Genomic DNA, 24,352 nt, shown 5'->3' on the forward strand with positions numbered 1-24,352 from the left:
TCAATAGGCCTGAATTTGGGAGAACTGGGGATGGGGACTGGGCATTGTGCCTTCCCCCACAGTGGTAACCATTGTGGGGGGATGATTTTTGTGTGTAAGTGATTATTTTAGTTTGTGTCCAAGATGGCTGTCGGAAGGGAGAGTGTACGCTGGCGCGGTTTAGCTGCTGCTGCTCTCTCTTCACATTGCGTTATTGATTTTTTTGTCTTTGGATCGAATTCTGTCTTTAACTTGTGTATTGGTGATGTCTTTATTATTTATTTTACTCCGATTATATGTTTTTTACGCTTGTTAAATTCTTTAAGGTGTCCTTGAGACTTTTGAAAGGCACCCACAAATAAAATTTATTATTATTATTATTAAAGTAACACATTTATTGTTGATATGTTCACTCAAGACCTCTTACCGGTACGATCATGTTATGATAAAGAATCAGCTGTCTTCTTACTGCTCTGTCATAGAGGGTCAGACCGCCATGCGGGCATTTCTGGGGCACTAGAAAGTGTCCACATTTCTTCACAGTGGGGTCAAGAACCTGGGTATTGGGAGGTGGTGGTATGCAGATTTAAAGTAATTCTTAAAGGATTACAAAGAAGAACTGCAATTAACAGTGGTACAAATAATATAGAAAAAATGAGGGATGATGTCCTGCAACTTGAACTTTGTGAGCTGAGTAGCAGATTGGAAAACAAGTACAACAATAAAAAAGGTGAGTTTCTCCAGTATTTTTATCTACCTTCGATTTTTCCAGCATCTGCAGTTTCTTCTTAAACAAGCAGCATCTGTGGGTAGTTTACAGTCCAACGGTATATACACTGAATTCTCCAATTTTAGGTACCTTTTAACAACCCGTCCTCTTTCTCCCCAACACCACCACTTTCTCCCCCTTCCCTATGCCCCACCTGAACTATTTATTTCTCCCCTCCCCATCTTCATGCTCCTACATTCCTTCTCTGGCTTCACAATTTGCAACTTCAATTCTGTCTCACCCCTTCTGCTTTTATCTCTGGCCTTTGATCCAATAATCCGCCTAACAAAAAACACCCTTACCTGTGTCCACCTATTACCTGTCACGCTTTGTCCTGCCTCTCCTCTCTTCTAGCTACCCCCCCCCAACCCCCCTCAACCTACAATCAGTCTGAAGAAGGGTTCCGACCCGAGACATCATCTATCTATGTTCTCCAGAGATGCCGCCTGATTCACTGAGCTACTCCAGCACTTTATGTTTTATCTGTGGGAAGAGTTTAGTTCAGTTTAAAAGAACAGCATGGAAACAGACACTCGGATTATATTCCAAAAGTACGTAATTGTTCAATAGGTTTTGTGGGAACATCAGAAGATATGGAAATGCAAACCACTTGTTAAAAACCCCATGTGGTAATATGTTCAGCTTTACTATTTTGTTCTTAGTACAAAAAAATTAACTCAAAAAGATGCAGGAAATGGGTATGATTTAATAAGGAGAAAAATATTCATGCCAATTCATTAGAAAATTCCACTTATGCACTGTAACATCTATTGAAAATACAAACAATGAATGCTCAGATCCATTTGGCTTTTGTGTGTCACTATACCAAAGACATTAACATAGTCCCCCAAAATATTCTGCCTTTCCACATTCCTTCAACATATTTCTCCATTTCCAGCTCTGTCAAATCAAGTTCCCACTTGATTCTCCCCATAGTTCCAAAATTTTAAATTCTCAACAAAGAATTGCGAACGTTATTAATTTTTTGCTCAGTCTTACAGGACGGATAACATTCATCATCATTGAGGTCCCGGTTATATCATGATCAAAATAGCTAAAAATAAATTTAGTATCAATGTGTAACTTAATTAACATCAGAGTAAAAATATCTTATTGCAGTACAAAACTGTTTAACCTTTTGCTTCTCCTTTTCAATGTGCCCAGACCTCTCGACATTATCGACAAGATATTAATATCCCTCATGGTTATGACATTATGGCTTCCCCCAGTTTTCGTTGCCTGTGCAAACAAACCCATTTTGAACTGTTGAACCAGGCTGCCATTGAATAGCAGTTGTTGTCACTTTGATCTTTTACGTCCAGCTTTTATCCAAATTGCTTCAAGCAGCACTTCCTCTGTTGTCTCGACCATTTTGATAGCTGTTATGCCATCTCTTAGTGTCACTCTGCTGCCAAGATTGTGATGTTTCTGGTTGAGAAATATGCTCCAAGGTCAAGCTCTTGTCCATCTTCTGCTCGCAGACATGTTTCTGTCATGACAATACTGCCAGCTGTGCATGTCAGGCATTCCTCCTGCTCCCTTGTATTTAAGGTTATCCTCTGACCCTCTTCCTATCTTTCTTACACTTGTCATTCTCCATTTACGCTAAACAACTTTTTCTACTCTCTTCCTGGCCCAGCAGTTGCAAACGGCTTTCTTTCTTTCAGGTGCCAATCCAATAGCAATGCCTTCACAAAATCTTTTTGTAAAACTTTCAAACATTTGTTTTTTGTAACTTCATACTTTTACTGAGGCGCGTCGAGAAATGGTGTGGGAAGGATCGCAGTTATGGCACCTTTTGTATTGTTCAATCTTGATCTTTGGCGATCAAGAGTGATCGGTTGCCTTGGCCAGTTTTAATTTTATCCCTGTCCTGACCCAAAACAGGGAGTGGTATTAAGATTAGAATATGTTGACCTTCCAGCTCAGCATTGCTTTATTCTTGCCTTGTGCCCTTTTGTGTGCAAAAAGATTTTGTTATGCTCTGAGTCTCCCTCAGTACATCACCAAGATTTTTTATGCTCAAATCTCTGTGAGTGAGACTTGAACCCATGACCTACTCACTAATATCTAAAGATGTTAAAACAAAGCTGAATTCCACATGCCCCAAAGGCCTGAAGCAGGCGGGCAGAGACACTGACCTTGTGGACACCTGTCTACCACATGTTTTTTACGTTACCGATATGGCAAGCCACCTGATTGATCATGATTTAACAAATATGTTTCAAAAACAGTGTTAAAGTTGAATTCTCCAATTTCAGGCAACTAACAAACTATCAACAAGCCCCCTCTTTTTCCCTCCTCTCCCTTTCCCATGCCCCATCTGGGTTCACACCTATTTCTCAAATTCCCCTTTCTTCTTCCACCTATATTCCTTCCTCTGGCTTCACAATTCAAACCTCTTCTATCCTAGTCTCTTCATTTCTGGCCTTTGTCCAACCACCCATAAAAACACCTTTCACCTGTATCCACCTATCACCAGGCTTTGTCCTGCCCTACCTCTCTTCCAGCTTTCTCCACCGCCCCACCACAATCAGTCTGAAGATGAATCCAGACCCAAAATGTCACCTATCCATGCTCTCCAGAGATGCTGCCTGACCTGCTGAACTACTCCATCACTTTTTGTGTTTTTCTTGTAAACCAACATCCACAATTGATTGAGTCTCGAATATCAATCGGTATTTGAAAAAGATAAAACAATGGTTAACATTTCAGGTGCACAACATCTATATTACTAAAAGCAAGTTCTTGACCACTTCCTCTTTTCTGTTTCATGATTTTTGAATAAACGTTGCCACTTACGGCTGTGATTTTTGGCCATTGTACTCAGAGTCCCCCTTCGCTGCGCAGGACAAGAGGGTTTTTCCCATCAATGAAAAATAAAAGAGTTATTAATGTTTTAAAAATGTTGACATTCTCTCTGCTGCCCCTGCTGGTGGGAGGGGGGAAGGACTATAAAACCCGGAAGTGTTGTGCCTCACAGTCTCTGCAAAATGGAGGAAGCGAGATTGTCACGTCGCTCTGAGCTGTGAATAACACTGAACACATGTCCACTCAACTGTGAGTGCCCTTAATGTGGTTTGAAAATGAAAATGTGGTTGCATTGAAATGCTGCACAGCAAATGGTTGTTGGTGGTGGTAACTGCTTTGAAATGCTGCACTGCAAAAATGGTTGTTGGTTGAAACTTGACAACTTCCTGTTTGCACTGTATATTGATTTTAGATAAAACGCTACCACTTACAGCTGTGATTTTTGTCCATCTTACTCAGCCCCCCGCTGCTCATCAGGTGCAGAGGATTCTTCCCATCAATGAAAAATAAAAGTGTTATTAGTGTTTTAAAAAATGTTGAGAATCTCTATCCTGTCAATCTTGCCATGAAGGCCATGCCCCTTCTGGTTGGAGGGGGGAGGGAATATAAAACCCGGAAGTGTGGGTGTGGCTCAGTCTCTGCAAGATGGGGGAGGGAGAGGTCACGACTGTCTGAGCTGTGAATCAACTGAACACACTGAATGTCTACTGAACTGTGATTGTGGTATTTATGTGGTGTTTTGTGTTTTTATAGTGGTTTTATGGTGGTTTCACCCTGCTTGAAATGGTATGAAACTGCATTTGAATGTGGTGGCCTTGCACCCTACTTGAAGTGGCAGGAAACTGCACTTGAGTTTGGTGGCCCTGCACCCTGCTTGAAGTGGTATGAAACTGCACTTGAATTCGGTGGCCTTGCACCCTGCTTGAAGTGGTAGGAAACTGCACGAATTTGGTGGCCTTGCACCCTGCTTGAAGTGGTAAGAAACTGCATTTGAATTTGGTGGCCTTGCACTCTGCTTGAAATGAAATTTCAAGGAATAGCCATAAGTCAACTGCTAGCCCACCAGCCGTGAATGAGCTGCCAGCACATCAGGCTTGAGTGACTGAGCTGTCACCCCAAGAATCCACAATGTTCATACTAGCCCTCTGGAACCCAATCCCTTCATTCCACAATCCCCATACTAGCGCTCCAGAAAGCTTCCTCCCAAACTGGCCACCAATATTGCAATTGGTGGAGAGGTGGAATATTGCGTTGGGGGGCCAGCCCTCCCGTGTGAACATGGGACCCAACGGGTCCCACTTAGTCTAGTCATTGTTAAATTATAAGGGTCACAAATATTTGAAGATGTGAGCGAAACACTTGTATCATTGGGTAGAACATCAAGATAAAATGGCAGTATGTAAATTATGCATACTGTCAGCTTTAAAGGGATGTCGCTAAAATAGAGAGGGTGTACCATTCAACAAGTTTGAACATGCTGGATAAATGGGATAGTTTCTTTAATTCAGAATAAATCCAGAATGAGGGGGCTCATATATAGAATCTGGGCATTTACACCAAAGTGCAACCTATCTGAATTATAACAAGATAATAAGAAATAGTGGCACGAGTTGGCCATTATGCTCCAGGTGCTTGACTATGGCTCAATGACTGATCTGATTTTGGCAAAAGTCTCACCTTCCTGCCTGTTTTCCCATCTCAACTCCCCTATGGACCAGAAACCTGTCTAAACCAGCGTTGAAATATTCAATGATCCAGCCTTCAAAACCGTCCATGGGGAATTCCAAAGAATTGTTATGCTTAGAGACAGGAAATGTATCTCCATACTTGCCGTTGAATGGATGATTCCTCATTTTAAATCTATTACCTCCTCCCTCCACACCCTAAAAGTCTACCTTCTCCCATGAGATCAAACAACAGCATTGGCTTTGTCAGGCCCCTCAAAATCATGTACATTTCAATAAGATCACCTTTCATTCCTCTAAGCTTCAATGGGTACAGTAGAAGTTTAACCTGTTGGCCCTTTTGTCATATGTCAATCCCTTCACCACAGGGTACAGCCTAGAGCACCTTCTCCAAACTGTCTCAGATTAAATTAATTCCCCCCAAAATAAGACCACCAAAATTGATGATGTAAAGTAGTCACATCAGGAGCGCTGAACACAGTAGACAAGGTCAGAAGAGGTGCATGTGAACCTCTGTCTTACCTGAAATGACTGCTGGGATCCCTGGATGGTGGTGAGGGAAGAGGTGTTGGGACAGGTGTTACATTTCCTGCAGTTGCAAGGGGAAAGTACCTGGGGAGTGGGTAGGTTGGGTAGCATAGCTTCTCTAAGTCCCCTTAGTCTGAAGTAGGATCCCAACCCGAAACATCACCTATTAATTTTCTCTAGAGATGCTGCCTGACCCACTGAGTTACTTCATCACTTTGTGCCTATCTTCCCTTAGTTTAGTTTAGTGGTGCAGAATTGAAACAAGCCCTTCAGCCCAACGGGCTCATGCCAACCAACTGTCCTATGTTATCCCACTTCTGCATCCACTTCATACATACTAGGTGCCATTTTCTCAAAACATGGACAACCTCAAAAGTGTCCACAGATGCTGTTCAAACTGCTGAGCACTTGGTACTTTGACTGGTCGTATAAAAACCGTTTGGCTACTTGAACCCTCCGGAATGTAGGAAATTACAATAAGTGGCGGACACTGCCCGGTCCATTATAGGTACAGACCTTCCCACAATCAAAGGGATCTACGACAGGCACTACCTCAAAAAGGTAGCCTGCATCATCAAGGACCCACACCACCCTGGCCACACTCTCATTTCAGAAGGTATAGGAGTCTGAAAATAGTGACCTCCAGATTTAGGAACAGCTTGACGAAGTGTCTGAAATAGGGTCCCAACCCCAAATGTCGCCTACCCATGTTCTTCCGAGATACTGCCTGACCAGATGAGTTACTCCAGCACAGTGTCTTCTTTGGCATCCTGGTGCCATTGCAACAAACCATTCGGCCCTTCGAGCCTGCAACGCCATTCAATATGATCATGGCTGATCATCCAACTCAGCATCCTGTACCTGCCTTCTCTCCATACCCCCTGATCCCTTTAGCCACAAGGGCCACATCTAACTCCCTCTTAAATATAGCCAATGAACTGGCCTCAACTACCTTCTGTGGCAGAGAATTCCAGAGATTCACCATTCTCTGTGTGAAAAGTGGAATTAATTGTAGACTTTAGGAGAGCTAAATTCCACTTACGACAGTGGAATTAATTGTAGACTTTAGGAGAGCTCCCCCTCACCTCCCCCCACTCACCATCAACAACACCACAGTCACGCCTGTGGAGTCATTTAAGTTCCTTGGAACCATCATCTCCAGGCACCTTAAATGGGGGACAACCATCGACTCCACAGTCAAAAGGCCCAACAGAAGATGTACGTCCTGCGGCAGCTGAAAAAACACAATCTGCCACAGGCAATGATGGTCCAGTTTTACACTGCCATCATAGAGTCTGTCCTCACCTTCTCCATCATGGTCTGGTTTAGCTCAGCCAGCAAGCATGACATCCGGAGGCTGCAGCGCATCGTTTGATCAGCCGACAAGGTTGTTGGCTGCAACCTTCCCTCCATCGACGAACTGTCCACTCCAAGGGCCAGGAAGCAAGTGGGTAAGATCATCTCGGACCCCTCTCACCCTGGCCACAAACTCTTTGAAGCACTTCCCACTGGAAGGCGACACCAGACTGTCAAAGCCACCACAGCCAGACATAAAAACAACTTTTTTTCCATGAGCAGTAGCTCTGCTCAACAACCAAAAGTCTGTAGCCTCCTTTTGCTCTGGTATTTTATTTCATTCTTCACATGTTTAAATTATAATGTTTTATTCTTAATTGTTTACTGTATATCATGTTGTTACTTGCGAGCAAAGCACCAAGGCAAATTCCTTGTATATATATACACATACTTAGCTAATAAAATCTATTCAATTCAATTTAGGAACAGCTTCCAACAACCATCAGGCTATTCACCTATCTATTCCCCTCATGATTGTATACACCTCTCTCCATACGATCACACACTAGCCTTCTGCTCGTATCCCTCTAAACCTTTCCTATCCATGTACAGATGACAGTTAAACACTCTTGATTCTTGTGTTGTAGTGAAAGGTTCCAGGCAAAGATCAGCCGTTTCTGGTGGCAATAAAGTTGTTTAGTTGAAGACGCGGCGCGGTTGCCACGGGCAACGGGAACATGGCGGAGGTCGAGGCTGAGCAGGCGGCGGTTGTCGAGGTTTGCCAGGCGCTTGGCCGCCACCTCAACTGCCTGGGCAGCGAGAACAAGAGCTCCAGGCGCCGGGCGCTCGAGTGCATCCGTGCGGAGGCGGTGGAGAGGCGGCTGTCGAGCGGCGTGAGGCAAGGCGTGATGTCGGCGCTGCTCAGGCCTCTGCTCGGGGCCTGCGGCGACCCGGCCGAGCGCTGCCGAGAGCTCGCCATCTGCATCCTGGCCGAGCTGCTGCGCGACGCCCCGCGGCCCCACACCGCGCTGCCTCACCTCATTCCCGCTGCCGTGCAGCGCCTCGGCCAGCCCCACATCACCGAGCCGGCCGAGGAGCTGCGCCTGGCCCTGATCGAGCTGCTGCTGATGGTGGTCGACCTCTGCGGCGCCAAGCTGGCCTCTTACCTGGACGACATGGTCAAGATTCTCCAGAGGACCATCGTCGACCCCTTCCCCGACGTGAAGAAGAAGAGCTGCGAGTGTGCTGCCAAGTATGCAAAATTGACCCCTGGTAAGTGTGCTCCATCACAGGACTCGAGAGGTCCTACCACAAACATTATGTTCATAACTTATAGGAACGGAATTAGACCATTGGACCCGTCAAGTCTCCGCCACCATTCCATGGCTGATCTATCTTTCCCTCTCAACCCTATTCTCTTGCCTACTCCTCATAAGCCCTGACACCCTTACTAATCAAGAATCTATGAATCTTCACCTAAAAAATATCCATTGACTTAGCCTGGCTAACCTCGGCCACCGCTCCTCAGACGCCACCATGCTGTCTATGGCATTAAATCAAAACCACTCCTAGACAATCATCAGTGATTCCATTTAGCAGCACTAGTAGGTCTTGCTGATGCAAGTGCATGTCTGGGTACTTAAATCAATGGTCAATGGCGCTTTATTGTCAAATGTACAAATACACAGTGACATTTTTTCCCCCCAAACGGTTTAGTAAAGTATAGCCATACCTAATCACAGTCTCCGATTAACAAAGTGTACAGAAATAGTCCACTGAGACCGCATGCACGAGGCGCCAAGCTTTGGCACCATTTTGTCCACGCTCCAGGTTTATGATTATCCCTCATCGCCAAAAAACAGATTGCGTAGGAAACGTCCATCAGAGACCAGATTTCGTACCCCCCCCACCTCACCATTGACTCAATCTACACTGCTTCAGAGAAGCCGCCAACATAATCAAAGACTTGTCCCACACCAATCATCCCCTCGTCGAGCAGAAGGTACAGAAGCTTGAAAACGCGCGCCTGAGACGCAGGAGCAGCTTCTTCACCTCTACCCCATAGCGGACATCGGACTTTGTGAATCTGATGTGCGGCAACGCTGAGAACTATAACCTGCACTGTGTTTCTTCTCCTTTGCTCCACGTGTTTTACTTGAGTGTGACAAATTGTATTTATGTACAATGTATTCTGATCAGATTTGATGCTTGCAAAGAAAGACTGTTTGGTATAGTCAATGACTTTGTTGAGGGTGTGGGCTTAATCACCTGCAGTTCAACACCGACAAGACTAAGGAGTTGGTGATTGACTTTAGGAGGAGAGGAATACCCCTGCCTCCATCAATAGTGTGGATGTGTAGTTTCCCAGGGAGTGAGTACAAATACCTTGGAGTGTACCTGGACAGTAAACTTTACTGGTCCAGGAACGCTGAGGCCCTGTACAAGAAGGTACAGAGCCAGCTGCACTTTTTACAACGTCTGCAGTAAGATGCTGCAGATGTTCTACAAACGGTGGTAACCTGTGCCATCATTTTTGCTGGGGCAGCAGGGCGATGGCTGCAGACGCCAGTAGGATCAACAAACTCATCAGGAAGGCTGGCTCTGTCGTGGGGGTGTAGTTGGGTTCATGGGAGGTGGTCTTGGGGGAGGATGCTCTTCAAACTGCAGAGCATCCTGGACAATACAGCTCACCCCTTCCATGACACGCTGGTCAACCTGAGGAGTACCTTCAGCAAAAGACTGGTTCCACGAAGTTGCAGGACAGAACGCTAGAGGAGATCCTTCCTCCCTGTGGCTATCAAACTTTGCAACGCTTCTGCCTTCTGCCATAGGGCAGACTGAGACTAACTCCCCCCGCCCTCCCTCGTCACTTTAATTTCATGTTTCTTGTGTTTTTATGACTTTTTATGAATTATCCCTCCGGGGATAAATAAAGTTCTATCATATTGTATCGTATGTGACACTAATAAACCTAAACCTTGACTGTGTATATTGCCTCAGTTAATCTACTATTCTTATATCACAGATAGACACAAAATGCTAGAGTAAGTTAGCGGGTCTGTAGAAAAAGGAAAGGTGATGTTTTGGGTTGGAACCCTTCTTCAGACCACAAACGTTACTACAATCATTGGACTCTTATACTATGTATGATTGTGTTTATGTATAGTAAGATTTTACTGAATTGTATGCAAAGAAAAAAATTCACTGCATCTGGGTACATGTGAGATTAAAATACAATTGACCTGAATATATTATCATACAGGAACTTGTTATGCACCTAACTTAGAAACAAGGAGCTGCAGATGCTACACAAAACGGCACTCAGCAGGTCAGGGCAGCATCTATGGAAATAGATAGGTGAGGCTTTAATCAATAAACTGGCTACTCCATTTTCACATTTTGCCAGGAACCTTGTTTCAAAAGTGTTGTGAAAAGGTGTACTTAAAAGGTAACAATCTATCCATGTTCTCCAGAGATGCTGCCTGACCTGCTGAGTTACTCCAGCACTTTGTGTCCTTTTATGCATCTAACATGTTAGACATGATGGTGGCCCAGCTGGTAGAGTTGTGGCATCATGAATTTCCTCCAGCTGCTGTTTCCTCCCACATCCCAAATACGTGCGGGATTGTGGGTTAATTGGCCTATGTAAATTGACTCTTGTGTTTTGGGAGTGGGTGCACCAGTGAGATAACATGGAACCAGAGTTGACGTGGTCCCGGTTGGTCGAAAGGCCTGTGTCCATGCTGTGTCTTTCAATTTAATCAATAAACTGGCTGTTAAATTTCCACATTTTGCCAGGGACCCTGCTTCAAAATAGTTGTGAATGTTTAGAATGTTCTTAGAGAAGGGAAATGCATAGCTTAAAAACGACTCTTTAGCTGCAAACATGTGATAATGGGCAGGTGGGGAATATCGGTTTTGGCAACCTTTCCACAATGATGACACTGATTGAAGGAGTGACACTCTTTTATAGATTCAGTCTTTGGGATGAGACTTGTCTGCATCGGGAAGCTCAAAGAAACATTTCCCCCTGTGTCCTGTACAATCATTATTTCTCAACAAATGTCATTATAGTCTGCTGATGAGGAAGCCGAGGATCCAATTACAGAGGGATGAGAAGAGATCCAGTACTCTGAGGCTGATGATAAATTTGATGGGGATGATAAGTACTGAATGCTGATCTTGGGGCACTTACTGTATATTTCCCAGCATGAAAACGACTCATTTGTTCCAATGCTTCGTTGCAATTAACCACTCTTTCATCCGTGCCTTCAGGAAATCGAAATACATAGATCCACATATTTACATTTATCGATTCTGCATTTTACATCCTCAAAGCACTCCCTGCAAATCCATCAGATACGATTTTCCTTTTATAAAACCACTTTGACTTGGTTTTATTGCATTGCCTCTTTAAATGACTTACTATTTCTTTCTTCATTAATCAATACTTCAATGATACTCTACTGTCACATGTACATACAATTCAGTAAAATCATACTATACATAAGCACAATCGTAAATAAGTACAAAAGTGCACTGATAGCAGTGTAAGAATAGGATACTTCACCAAGGCAGTGCATGAATAGATTTTAAGACATTGGAGCAAAATTAGGCCATTCGGTCCATCGAGTCTGCTCTGCCATTCGATCATGGCTAATTTATTTTTCCCTCTCAACCCCATTCTCCTGCCTTCTCCCTGTAAACCTTTGACATCCTTACTAATCAAGAACTTGTCAATCTCTGATTTAAAAATACCCAATGAAACCTCACTCATTTCAAGTATATGCTACTTTTTGCTGGTTCAGATCCACAAGTTATAACCTCAAATCATTAATATGGCTTTTGGAATCCGTATCTTTTTCATCTAATAGCCATACTATTGATTTGAGGTTACAACTTGTGGATCTGAACCAGCAAAAAGTAGCATATACTTGAAATTAATCTGGCTGATCCCTGATTCTTCTAATGACACAGCAGATGAAAAGTATTCTGTTACGTGAACATGATATTTCTGACAACAAATATTGAAAATCTTTAAATTATTTGCATTTGAATGAGTAGCAGTTTTGCACAGTATACAAGTTTGAGGTTATTCACATTAAACTAAGTGGTTTGGGAACACCTTGTGCAATAAAATAGTTCTCTGGCATGACATGTAAGCAAAATCCCCCTCTCGCCTTTGTTCAACTATTACCTGCCATACTCTACATCGGTGAGACCAAGCGCAAGCTTGGCGATCGTTTCGTCCAATAACCCCGCACAGTTTGCATTAACGAACCCGATCTCCTGGTGGCTCAGCACTTCAACTCCCCCACCCATTCCATATCTGACCTTTCTGTCCTGGCCCTCCTCCATGGCCAGAGTGAGTCCCACCGCAAATTGGAGGAGCAGCACCCCATATTTTGCTTGGATAGTTTACACCCCAGTGGTATGAACATTGACTTCTCCAATTTCAGGTAGTCCTTACTTTCTCCCTCCTTCCCCTCCCCTTCCCAGCTCTCCCACAGCCCCCTGTTTCCGCCTCTTCCTTTCTTTTTCCTGCCCCCCCTCCTCACATCAGTCTGAAGAAGGGTCTCGACCCGAAACGTCACCTATTCCTTCGCTCCATAGATGCTGCCTCACCCGCTGAGTTTCTCCAGCATTTTTGTCTACCTTTGATTTTTACAGCATCTGCAGTTCTTTCTTAAACATTACCTGCCATGCTGTGTCTGCTGCTGCTCTCTTCCAGTTTTCTTCACCCCCCCCCTCCATCCACCCCCAATCAGTCTGAAGATCGATCCCAACCCGAAATGTCATCATCCATATTCTCCAGAGATGCTGCTTGACCTGCTGAGTTACTCCAGCACTTGTAATCCGGCATCTGTAGTTCTTTGTTTCTACAAGTGAGCTGAGATGTTTGATATTTGTGATACTGTTGCCCGTCAGTGATCTTAATCAACATGGTTTGATAATTTGTTGAAGAAAGAACAAGTGTAGCATTTTCTGCGGTTGCAAGGGAAAGTACCAGGGGAGGGGGTGGTTTGGGTGGGAAGGGACAAATTGAAGGGGAGGGAGCGGTCTCTGTGGAAAGCCGAAAGGAGAGGAGATGAATAGATGTGGCCAGTGGTGGGATCCCGTTGGAGGTGGCGAAAATGTTGGAGGATTATCTGTTGTATGTGATGGCTGGTAGGGTGGAAGGTGAGGACAAGGGGGACTCTGTCCTTGTTACGAGTGGGGGGATGGGGAGTGAGAGCGGAGCTACGGGATATAGAGGAGACCCTGGTGAGAGCCTCATCTATAGTCGAAGAGGGGAACTCCTGTTCCCTAAAGAATGAGGACATCTCCGATGCCCTGGTTTGGAATACCTCATCCTGGATGCAGATGCGGCATAGACGGAGGAATTGAGAGTAGGGGATAGAGTTCTTGTAGGAAGCAGGGTGGGAAGAAGTGTAGCCCAGATAGCCATGGGAGTCAGTGGATTTGTAGTAGATGTGGGTCAGTAGTCTGTTACCTGCGATGTAGATAGTGAGGTCTAGAAACGGTAGGGAGATGGTCCAGGTGGATTTGAGTGCCGGATGGAAGTTAGTGATGAAATGGATGCTCAGTTAAGGATTTGTAATGGTTTCTCCTTGTTAATCAGCCATAAGTCGTAAAAGGTTTCCGTCTTGACTCCACCCATGTTTGCTTCTGGATGAATGAGCCTGTTTAATTCCACACACTGCCGTCGTGATTTGTAAGCTGCTGCTGCTGAGATCATTGGGGCTGTGCCACCAAAATAGTTGCTTGTAAAACTCAGCAAGTCATTCAAGAAAATTGAGCCCATTTGTTACTGACAGAGACACAAGGAACCGTAGATGTTGGAATCTTGTTCACGGATTCCCATTGCAATTGTCCGATTTCCCCAATTCCCAGAGTTACTCCACTGTGAAAGAATTGATGGTGCTGACCAAGCCTTGAAATAAGACATTCATCACTTTCTTTTCAGCATTGTAGTAAGTATAAGAGGCTATGAACAACATGGACATTTCAAAATTTTACAAGAAATTGGTCCATCAGAAGACTGACTGGAGGCACAAGTAACTGCAGATGCTGGAATTGTGAGCAAAACACTAACTGCTGAAGGAATTTCATGATTCAAGCGGCATCTACGGAGGGACTGGACAAGCAATGTTTCTAGTCGGGACCCTTCTTCAGATTGATTGTGGGGGGGAGGGAGAAAGCTGGAAAAAAGAGGTGGGGGCGGGACAAAACATTGCAAGTGATCGTGGATACAGGTGCTTGGGGGGGGGGGGGGTTGTTTGGCAGATGGGTGAAGTTAGTGTGGTGAATAGGAGATAAATGGATGTCAGATAAGCAGAGGAGAGGAGTGAAATATAAACCAGAGGGTGGGAAATTGGTGGAAGAGGGCAGCAGGGAGTGGAAAGAGAGGGGTTAAAAGGAAATGAGGGACTTGTGATGGCAGATGAGTGTACAAAGGAGAGGAAAGGATGGTAGGATATGGTAGGAGAAATGGGTGTGCACTGGGGATTGGAAGAAAGAGAGAGGAGATGGGGGGCTATTCCCAAACAGAATAGGAAATGTTTGTGTAATTTCACCCCAAAAAAGCTGTGGTGTTTTCAAGAGACTTTTGTAAGTCACCATAAAAGTCAATAAAAGCAAAGACAAGGAATGAATGCAAAACTAAAAACTAATTTCTGATCGCGAGGAAAGGAAATTTCTTGTATTTTACCAGGAAATCATAGATATTAATTGCTTTATTTTTTTTGTTTTAGAAACTTTTCACATGCAGTCTGAATCTCTGATAAAGCCTTTGATGCAGACCATCTCCCACCAGCATTCGAAGGTCCGGGTGGCAGTCGTGCGGGCAACAGGGACAGTCATTCAGTATGGCAACGGAAAGTCTGTTGATGATGTTCTCTCTCATTTGGCACAGCGTCTCTTTGATGATGCACCACTGGTGAGGAAAAAAATGTTTATCATTGTTCAGTTTACATAACAAGAGATTATCGATCATGACATAGGAGCATAATTAGGCTATTCGGCCCATCGAGTCTTCTCCGCCATTCGATCATGGCTGATCTATTTTTCCACTCTCAAACCCATTCCCTGCTCTCTCCCCATAGCCTTTGACAATTTCACTAATCAAGAACCTGTCATTCTCCGCTTTAAAAATACCCAATGACCTGGCCTCGACTGCATCTGTTGCAATGAATTCCACAGATTCACCACTCGTTGGCGAAAGTAATTCATCCTCACCTCCATTCTAAAGTTATGTCCTTTTATTCTGAGGCTGTACCCAATCATCCTCAAGATCATTCTCATTAATCTCCTCTGGACCCACTCGAACGGCAGCACATCATTCCTGTAATCAGGGCTTGAAGACTCCGATGGTGGGCTGGGAGAGGACACTGATGTTGGCATGCGTATACTTCAAATGGATTTGATAGACTTTGAGAAGATAGAACACAGAACGGTCTGGCACAGGACCTAGTCCTTAGTCCCACAATGTATGTGCAAATCATGATGCCAAGATAAAGTAATCTTAACTACCTGCACATGATCCCTATCCTTCTATTCCCTTCTATGTGCCTTTCTAAAACCACTTAATCACCACTATTGTATCTGCTTCCACCACCAACTCAGCAGTGTGTTCCAGGCTTTTTTCCTGTGTCTTTTTTTTGTATAAACCCTCTTCTGCGCTTCCTTCTATCTCCTTGCAAATTGGTTGATGCATTCTTGAAATATCATTAAATTCTCAAGATTGTATTTTCAGGATCTTATCTATTTAATTATATTTTGGATCATGTTCTCTAATTTTGGCGAAGGATACAAGGTAAAATATGTTCTCCAGCACCTGCAATTTCTTGTGTCTCTAAAACAAATGTCTCCATCCAATAGAGGTTAAAGATCTTCTGAACCTTCTGAATTTTGTAGTCAGCAGGGCAGTACTGTGCATATCGTCAACTTGGACAATTTTACATTTTTATCAAGACAATTAATCAAGCCAATTAACCTACAAGCTTGTATGTCTTTGGAGTGTGGGAGGAAACCGAAGATCTCGGAGAAAACCCACGCAGATCACGGGGACACCGTACAAACTCCATACAGACAGCACCCATAGTCGGGATCGAACCCGGGCCTCTGGCGCTGCATTTTGCTGTAAAAGGCCTGTCCCACTTGGGCTGTCACTTATGCGACAGGCCGCTAGTGACTGACGCGCGACGGTCCCGCGAGAGTTATGCGCATCATCATGCGTCCGCACAGCCGTCTGGAACGTGTGACGTCATTTGAAGATCGACACAAGATGCAGGAGTAACTCAGCGGGACCGGCAGCATCTCTGGAGAGAAGGAATGGATGATGTTTCGGGTCGAGATTCTTCTTCAGTCTGAAAGAAGGGTCTTGACCCGAAACGTCACCCATTGCTTCTCTCCAGAGATGCTGCCGGTCCCGCTGAGTTTCTCCTGCATTTTGTGTCTATCTCCAATCGTCTTGGCCCTGCTCTGGGTGTAGGAGTGGGGGCGGATCCAGATCCGTAATGGCCATGAGCCCCAGGCCGAGTTCGACGATCGCTTGCCTGCTTCTGCTGCTGTTGGAGGTGAGACGTTGCACCAGGGTCTTGGGCCTGTCCCACTTTGGCCGTCAGTTACGCGACAGGCCAGTGGCTCGCAAAGATTTGGTTCAGGACGAAGTCCACACTCCTCCACGCCACTCTACACTCCTCTACACTACTCCATGTGCCCGTCCCCCGCTACCCACACGCTACCCACATGCTAGCAAGTCGCGTAAATGGCGCACGATAGACAGCCAAGTGGGACAGGCCCTTAAGGCAGCAACTCTACCGCTGTGCCACCGTGACCGCCATTACTTTGTTGGCTAAAGGGAAAGTTGATTGCTTTCGTGTCTGTAATAGAATAGGCAAGATTCAAAATGTAGGTCAATTATTATAATATGTGGAATTAGTGTCCTTGCATTTATGTCAAATTCCTGTGCTATTTGATGCGGGAGTCAAGAATATGTACATTTAAGGTGAAGTTGTGTTTGAGAGAAGTGATAATTGGACCAGAGCATATAAATGCAGCTTATTTCCTATTCTAAGATAACATATTTGCCTTTATGCATTTCATTAAAAAATCTGCATCTAACATTGGAATCAAAAGTTCCTCTGTAAATTTAATTAATTTACAGCCTCCGGCCAATTTGTTAAAAAAATGAAAACTATGTTCTGGTTGTATATCATTTACCAATAAATTTGATACTCTCTTGACTGATGTTTAACTCCTTGCCTTTGGTATGACATGATGGGGCATTTAAGAAGCTTGGATATGCAGGGAATGGAAGGATAAGGATCACATGCAGGCAGAGGAGATTAGTTTAACTTGGCATCATGTATGGCACGGACATTGTGGGTTGAAGGGCCTGTGCTGTACTGCTCTATCTTAGAACACAAAGAGCTGGAGTAACTCAGTGGGTCAAGCAGCATCTCTGGATGACATGGATAGGTGATGTTTCGGGTCGGGTCCCTCCTTCAGGTCCCAACCCCAAATGTCACTTATTCATGACCTCAAGAGATGCTGACTCACCCGCTAAATTACTTCGGCACTTTGTGAGATTCAAGATTCCAGCATCAGCAGTTCCCTGTGCCTGCACTGTACTGTTCTATGTGAAGCTTATGAACTTTCACGTCAGGCAGTAAATAACCTTTCCTTAGTTATTGCGCTGCATTCTGCTGATAGTGTTATTTCACCATGATTATCACTCAAGGCCGAAAGTAACTTTACTCATTCCCGAGCAAAAGAACAATTGTTGACTCTTGGTTCTTGACAGCTTTGCAAGACCGATGAGTTTTGCAATCCACACGGAAACATTCCGGACATGGTGTATACGAGTGATAGAAGGGAGTCATTCTTAATTTTGTAACGTTTTGCTGATATCTTGATTGTGTGGTTTGGTATGTTCAGTTGGGGAGGAAATCTCTTGGTATGAGCTTGACACACAACTGTGGACAGACATCCTAAGTTGGAACTGAAACAACCTTTGGGAGTTTAATATTTGATTTTCTTGTGACAGTTAGCTCATCAATTTTCAATCATGATTGTTCTATTGGGGATTGAATATAAAAGGAATACAAGTCGGCCATTCAGCCCTTCTAGCCTGAATCTCCCTTCATTTACATCTTGACTTCATCAATCTGCCTTGCTAGGTTAGAAATCAGTGCCTTCTAGATGTTGCACATACGGGAAGTGTGCAGGACTTTAGTTTGTTATGAGATCCTACACTCTTGTACTTAACTATGACTGTGCTTATGTATAAAAATATTTTTATTGAACTATGCAAAAAAAGGCATTTCATGTGCCTAGGTACGTGACAATAAAGTACCATTGAATCCCAGGTGTCAAAGTTACAGGCAATTAGGATTATATGTTCTGAAATGCTAGCTAATGCATTGAATTGCAGTGTAAAATGTTGTGTTTTGGAACTGAGCTAGGTACGGCAAGCTGTTACAGAAGTGGTGGGAAGCTGGCTATTGGACCTCCGGGATCGTTACTCTTTCTTCCACAAACTTATCCCTCTTTTGTTGAGCAGTTGCAGCGATGAGATAGCTCAAATCAGGTAAGAACTGAACTATTTAAAACCAGCATATACTCCTTTTTCTGAGCAGCAATTTACAGACAAACGTTTATGCAGTGTAAGTTACTGAATAAACAGCTTTTGCATACAATGGCTTCTCAACAGGGGTTAAGTAATCATTAAACACCTGTTAGCAGCAAGATTTTCCATGAATATGATTTCCCAACATTATTGGAAAATTGCAAGTAAATATTTTCTTAATTATATTTTTGCTTTGGAGATTACGACTAACATTCTCCCCCTCCTGTCAACCCCATATATCACCCACAATCCTGACACGCGCTTTATGACATATTAAAAGTACTTTCAAGATTTTGGAGCATGATTGCAATCCAGTAATATTCCGATAATGTTTCTAATCCTGAATGTGTGTGCTCGGTATTTTCTGTAATGTTTGGAAAAAATTTGGAAGTGTTATTTGATCTTCATAGACACTGCATTGCCATTTTGGCTACCTTGCAGAACCCAGCTATTGCCAAGTCCTTAATCTGAAAACTCAGCCCTAATCACTATGTTGTACGTGAATTATACCAATTTAGTGCAACTTGCATATATTGTTGAAGAAGCAATGTTTTTAATTTGTGGTCAAAATAACACAGTACAGTAAAAAGTACAGCACAGGCCCTTAAGCCCACAATGTCTATGCTGAACATGATGCCAAGTTAAACTAATTACTTCTGCCTCCATGTGATCATATCCGTCCATTCCCTGCTGGTCCATGTGCCTTTCCAAAAGCCTCATAAATGCCACTGTGGTATCTGCCTCAGCTATCACTCCTGGCAACGCATTCCACGGATCCATCACTCTTGGTGTAAATAAATTTGCCCTCCACATTTCCATTAGACTTTGCCTCTCTCACCTTAAAGCTATGCCTTCCAGTCTTTGACATTTCCACCCTGAGGAAAAGGGTTCTGCAATTGTGCTTGCATCCAGTTTTAATTGAAACAATTGTTAAATTACATTGCACATGATAATTATATTTCAAGGAAGATCTAAGAAAATAATACTTCTACAGGAAAAGCACAAGTTCTCAGCATGGACAAACTTTTTCTATTCAACTATGAAATTGCTGTTTATTATTGTCACGTAGTGAGATACAGTAAAAGCATTGTTTTGTGTGCTATTCAGGCAAATCATTGTGCGCCTAAGTACATCAAGGTAGTGCAAGAGAGAAAAAGAAACAATGCAGAATATAGTATTAGAGGAACATAGAAAGTGCAAGTTACAAAAAAGTGCAAGGGCTGCAATGAGGTAGATTGGGAGATCAGTAATTCATCTATCGGATGTGAGAACATCGTTGAAGTGTCTGAAAACTGGGGAAGAAGCAGGTCTTGAATCCGGTTTTCCAGCCTTTGCACCTTCCACTAGAAGGAGAAGAGCGAATAGTCCTTGGCTGCTTTCCCGATGCAACGTAAAGTCAAGACCGATTCAATGGGTGTGAGGCTGGTTTGTCTGATGGACTGGGCTGCATTCACAACTCCACGGAATTTCTTGCAGTCTTGGGCACAGCAGTTGCCAAACCAAGCTGTAATGCATCGGGAAAGGATGGTTTTAGTGGTGCATCTGTAGAAATCGGTAAGAGTCATCGGAACAAAACTACTGCTGATGTTAGAAATCTCTAATAAAGACAGAAAATGTATCCTGGCCTGCAATTTCCAGCATATTTTATTTTTATTCATTGTATATTGTTTGACGCGCAGGAACTCAGAAGGAGATTTTGCTGATGTGGGTGAAGCAATCAATGACAATAAAAAATAATGCATTATGAAAACAAAATTATTTTTAACAAATCATTTAACCTTTGACCAGCAATAAATAGCATACAATAGTTGAGTGGAGCAAGACCTCAAAGTGCCCGAAAAATAGTTTTAGATGCAATTTATTCAATGGAGCACATGTCTTGAACAGTTGAGAATTAAGAGAATGAGATGACCGAGGGTAAAATAATGAATGACGCATTTTCTTTCAAGAGGGGTCTTTTTTAAAGCATTTTATTTTAATGAAGGGGGAGGGGGGGGGGAGGAAGAGAAGGAATGAGAGAGTTGACAGGAACTTCGTATGTGAACGGTAGCAGCTTCTAGTGGTGGGAATAGGTAGTGCAGTGCTGCGATATTGCACAATATTTCCATTCATTGCTGAGGTTTTTATTTTGGTATTTTCATATTGGCTTAGACCCAAAACACACTGGTCGCCAGACCTTGGTGGAGTGGAATTTTCAACCCTAATTGACCTGTGAAAGTTAAGTTGTGCTTCATGTACTGCCACCTTGTTGAAAACAAACTTTAAATTGTAGATAAAGGTACCAACACATGAATAAATAAAATGCTTGTGTTTTTGATCTTAGTTTATTTAACCCTCTTGTGTTTGCAATGCAGGGAGCTGGCCTCTGATTACTGGAGGAAAGTTGGACTCCAGTGGCAACAGGAGAATGAGGAGGATCTTAAGGATAAGCTTGACTGGTCGGCTGAACTCTCTGTTCACTACCCTGTTGGTGGTAGGGAGATCATTTTATATTTTTAACTCACCAGCACTTGGTTATAAAAGATTACCACCTTGCATCATTTAGCATATAGTAGTGCTAAACATTTTTATATCTAATCCAAGGCTTGAACTGTTGGGTTTAAAAAAAAATAGCATAGAACAGTACAGCACAGGAACAGGTTTAAACATAATCTTCTTAAACGCCACCATTGTATTTGGCTCCATCACCGCTTCTGGCAGCGATGATGGTTCCAAGGACTCATCACTCTCTGTGTTAAATAACTTGCCCCACACATCTTTAAACGTTTCCCCTTTCACCGTAAAGCTTTGTCCTCTAGTTTTTGACATATCCACCCTGGGAATAAGGTTTTGACTATCTATCTTTGCCTCTCATAAATTTAATATTCTTTTATTAAGTCTCTCCTCAACCTCTGAAATTCCAGAAAAAAAAATCAAGTCCATCTAACTTCTCAATCTGAAAGGCAGAGAGACAAAATTATGGTTAAAAAAAAAACCTCATAGTGTTGGAGTGACTCAAACGGGCCAGCCAGCATCTCCGGAGAACGTGGATAGGTGATGTTTCAGGTCAGGCCTCGTCATCAGACATGTTCTCCAGAGAAGGTGCCTGGACTCGCTGTGTTATTCTGGCACTTTGTGTCCTTTTTGGATAATAAGCACCTGCAGCTCCATGTGTCATCATTCTGGTAAACCTTGTCTGCAAACTATCCAAATTCTCCACATTCTTCTTGTAATGGGGTACCCAGAACTGCAACCTATCTCATGCCCTCTCCACCTTTCAGGCAGATTGTGGCTGCCTTTGTGCTTTCATTCATTTGATTAAGTTAATATCCAAACTGAATAAACTCAGTGAAGGACACTCCACAAGCCCTGGCCCTCATAGATAGAGAATTGCAAAGATTCACTGCCCCTTGGATGAAGAAAGATCTTCCCACTGCATTCTTAATGTCTGACCCCTTGCTCAACAACTGACCTATGGTTCTCGACACCCTAGGTTTAGGTTTATTATTGTGACGTGTACCAAGGTACAGTAAAAAGCTTTTTTTTTTGCATGCTATCCAATCAGATCAGATAATTCGATACGTATATACAATCGTGCTAAACGCAAGTTCAATAGGTAGAGCAAAGGGGAAGATACAGAGTGCAGAAAATAGTTCCCGGCATTGTAGCGCATCAGTTCCATAGACAAAGGCCATTGTCTGCGCTGGGGTGAAGGCGAATCAGACTGTACCCTAGCTAAAGGATTATCTTGCTTTAGGTTTCAGTCTAGATTTATTATTTTCATGTGTATCGAGGTGCAGCAAACATCTTTGATTTGCATCCTATACAAACAGATCAGACACAGTGCCCTCAATAATGAGACCTAGAGCGCCCTCCATGATTTGGGACAAAGACCCATCATTTATTTATTTGCCTCTGGACTCCACAATTTGAGATTTGTGATAGAAAAAAAATCACATGTGGTTAAAGTGCACATTGTCAGATTTTAATAAAGGCAATTTTTATACAGTTTGGTTTCACCATGTAGAAATTACAGCAGTGTTTATACATAGCTCCCCCCCCCCCCCCCCCCCCCCCCCATTTCAGTGCACCGTAATGTTTGGGACATAGCAATGTATGTAAATGAAAGTAGTCGTGTTTAGTATTTTGTTGCATATCCTTTGCATGCTTGAAGTCTGTGATTCATGGACATCACCAGTTGCTGGGTGTATTCTCTGGTGATGCTCAGCCAGGTCTGTATTGTATTGTATTGTATTGTATTGTATTGTATATCTTTATTGTCATTTCCTGGGTATTTGCATACCCAGAGGAAACAAAAAAACGTTGCTCAACCAGTGTCCATTCAGTGTACATGAAAAAATAAATAGAAATAAAAATAAAAAATACATGTCATGAACAAATTTAACACTCTACTAAACATTCAACAGCCGTTCCGACCGGCAGCGGCACAACAGTGGCTCTGCTGCAGTGTGGGGGTTTGTGCGCGATACTTGGCAGGGGGCAAAGTCCATTTAACAGTCTTATAGCCTGTGGGAAGAAGCTGAGGAGCATCCTGCTGGTTTTGCAGCTAATGCTCCTGTACCTCTTCCCAGATGGGAGGATGGAGAAAATGTCATGCGATGGGTGGTAAGGGTCTTTGATGATGGAGATGGCTCTGTTAATACATCTCTTCCTGTATATGTCCAGCAGGAAGGGGAGTGGAGCACCAATAATCCTGCTTGCGGTCTTCACTATCCTGTCCAGTTGGTGCCGTTCGTACTCCTTGCAGCTCCCGAACCAGGAAGTGATGCCGTATGTCAGTGTGCTCTCGACAGTCCCCCTATAAAAAGTCTGTAGGTGTGTGGTGGGGAGGCCTGCTTTACGTAGTCTTCGGAGAGGGTGAAGTCGCTGCTGGGCTCTCTTGACCAGAGCTGTGGTGTTGGCCATGGACGTCAGGTCATCAGACAGATGTAGTCCTAAGAACTTCATGCTGCTGACCCTTTCCACATCAGCTCCGTCGATGTGCAGAGGTGTATGGTGTTGTTTCCCCGCCCTCCTGAAGTCAACCACCATCTCCTTAGTTTTTCCCACGTTAAGAATGAGGTTGTGGGATTTGCACCAACCTGTGAGCAGCTCCACCTCCATCCTGTACGCCGATTCATCATTGTCACTGATGAGACCCACCACTGTTGTGTCATCAGCGAACTTGTTGATGAAGTTGTTATTGAGTCTGGCAGTACAGTCATGTGTCAGCAGACTAAACAGAAGGGGGCTTAGGACACAGCCTTGGGGTGAGCCAGTGCTCACGGCTATGGTTTTTGATGTCCTACTGCCCACCCTGACTGCCTGCTGCCGTTGCGACAGAAAGTTCAGGACCCAGTTGCATGTGCCAGCATCAACCCCCAATAGCTCCAACTTCTCCACCAGCTGCTGTGGAATGATTGTATTGAAAGCAGAGCTGAAGTCTATGAAGAGGATCCTGGCATAGGTATTTTTCCGATCGAGATGTGACAATACGAGGTTCAGTGTTGTTGAGACTGCGTCCTCTGTGGATCGGTTGGTTCTGTAGGCGAACTGCAGTGGGTCTAGGTCGGCAGGTAGACTATTTTTGATGTGCTGCATAACTAGTCGCTCAAAACACTTCATTACAATGGGTGTTAGGGCCACTGGTCGAAAGTCATTATGGCAGGCTGG

General features: G+C 43.7%; 1 protein-coding gene across 1 annotated transcript in view; it reads left to right on the forward strand.

Annotated features, from left to right (window-relative positions):
- The first annotated feature begins 7,747 nt into the window (after positions 1-7,747).
- Positions 7,748-24,352, forward strand: part of LOC129706954 (dynein axonemal assembly factor 5) — a 109,133-nt gene continuing 92,528 nt past the window's right edge. Inside the window, exons 1-4 of the mRNA XM_055651631.1 lie at positions 7,748-8,340; positions 14,823-15,007; positions 18,537-18,661; positions 21,055-21,173. Coding sequence (XP_055507606.1) covers positions 7,806-8,340; positions 14,823-15,007; positions 18,537-18,661; positions 21,055-21,173 — 964 coding nt within the window. The 5' untranslated portion in view covers positions 7,748-7,805. The remainder of the gene's footprint in view (positions 8,341-14,822; positions 15,008-18,536; positions 18,662-21,054; positions 21,174-24,352) is intronic.

This window comes from Leucoraja erinacea, chromosome 20 (assembly GCF_028641065.1).
Source record: "Leucoraja erinacea ecotype New England chromosome 20, Leri_hhj_1, whole genome shotgun sequence".
Taxonomy (NCBI): domain Eukaryota; kingdom Metazoa; phylum Chordata; class Chondrichthyes; order Rajiformes; family Rajidae; genus Leucoraja; species Leucoraja erinaceus.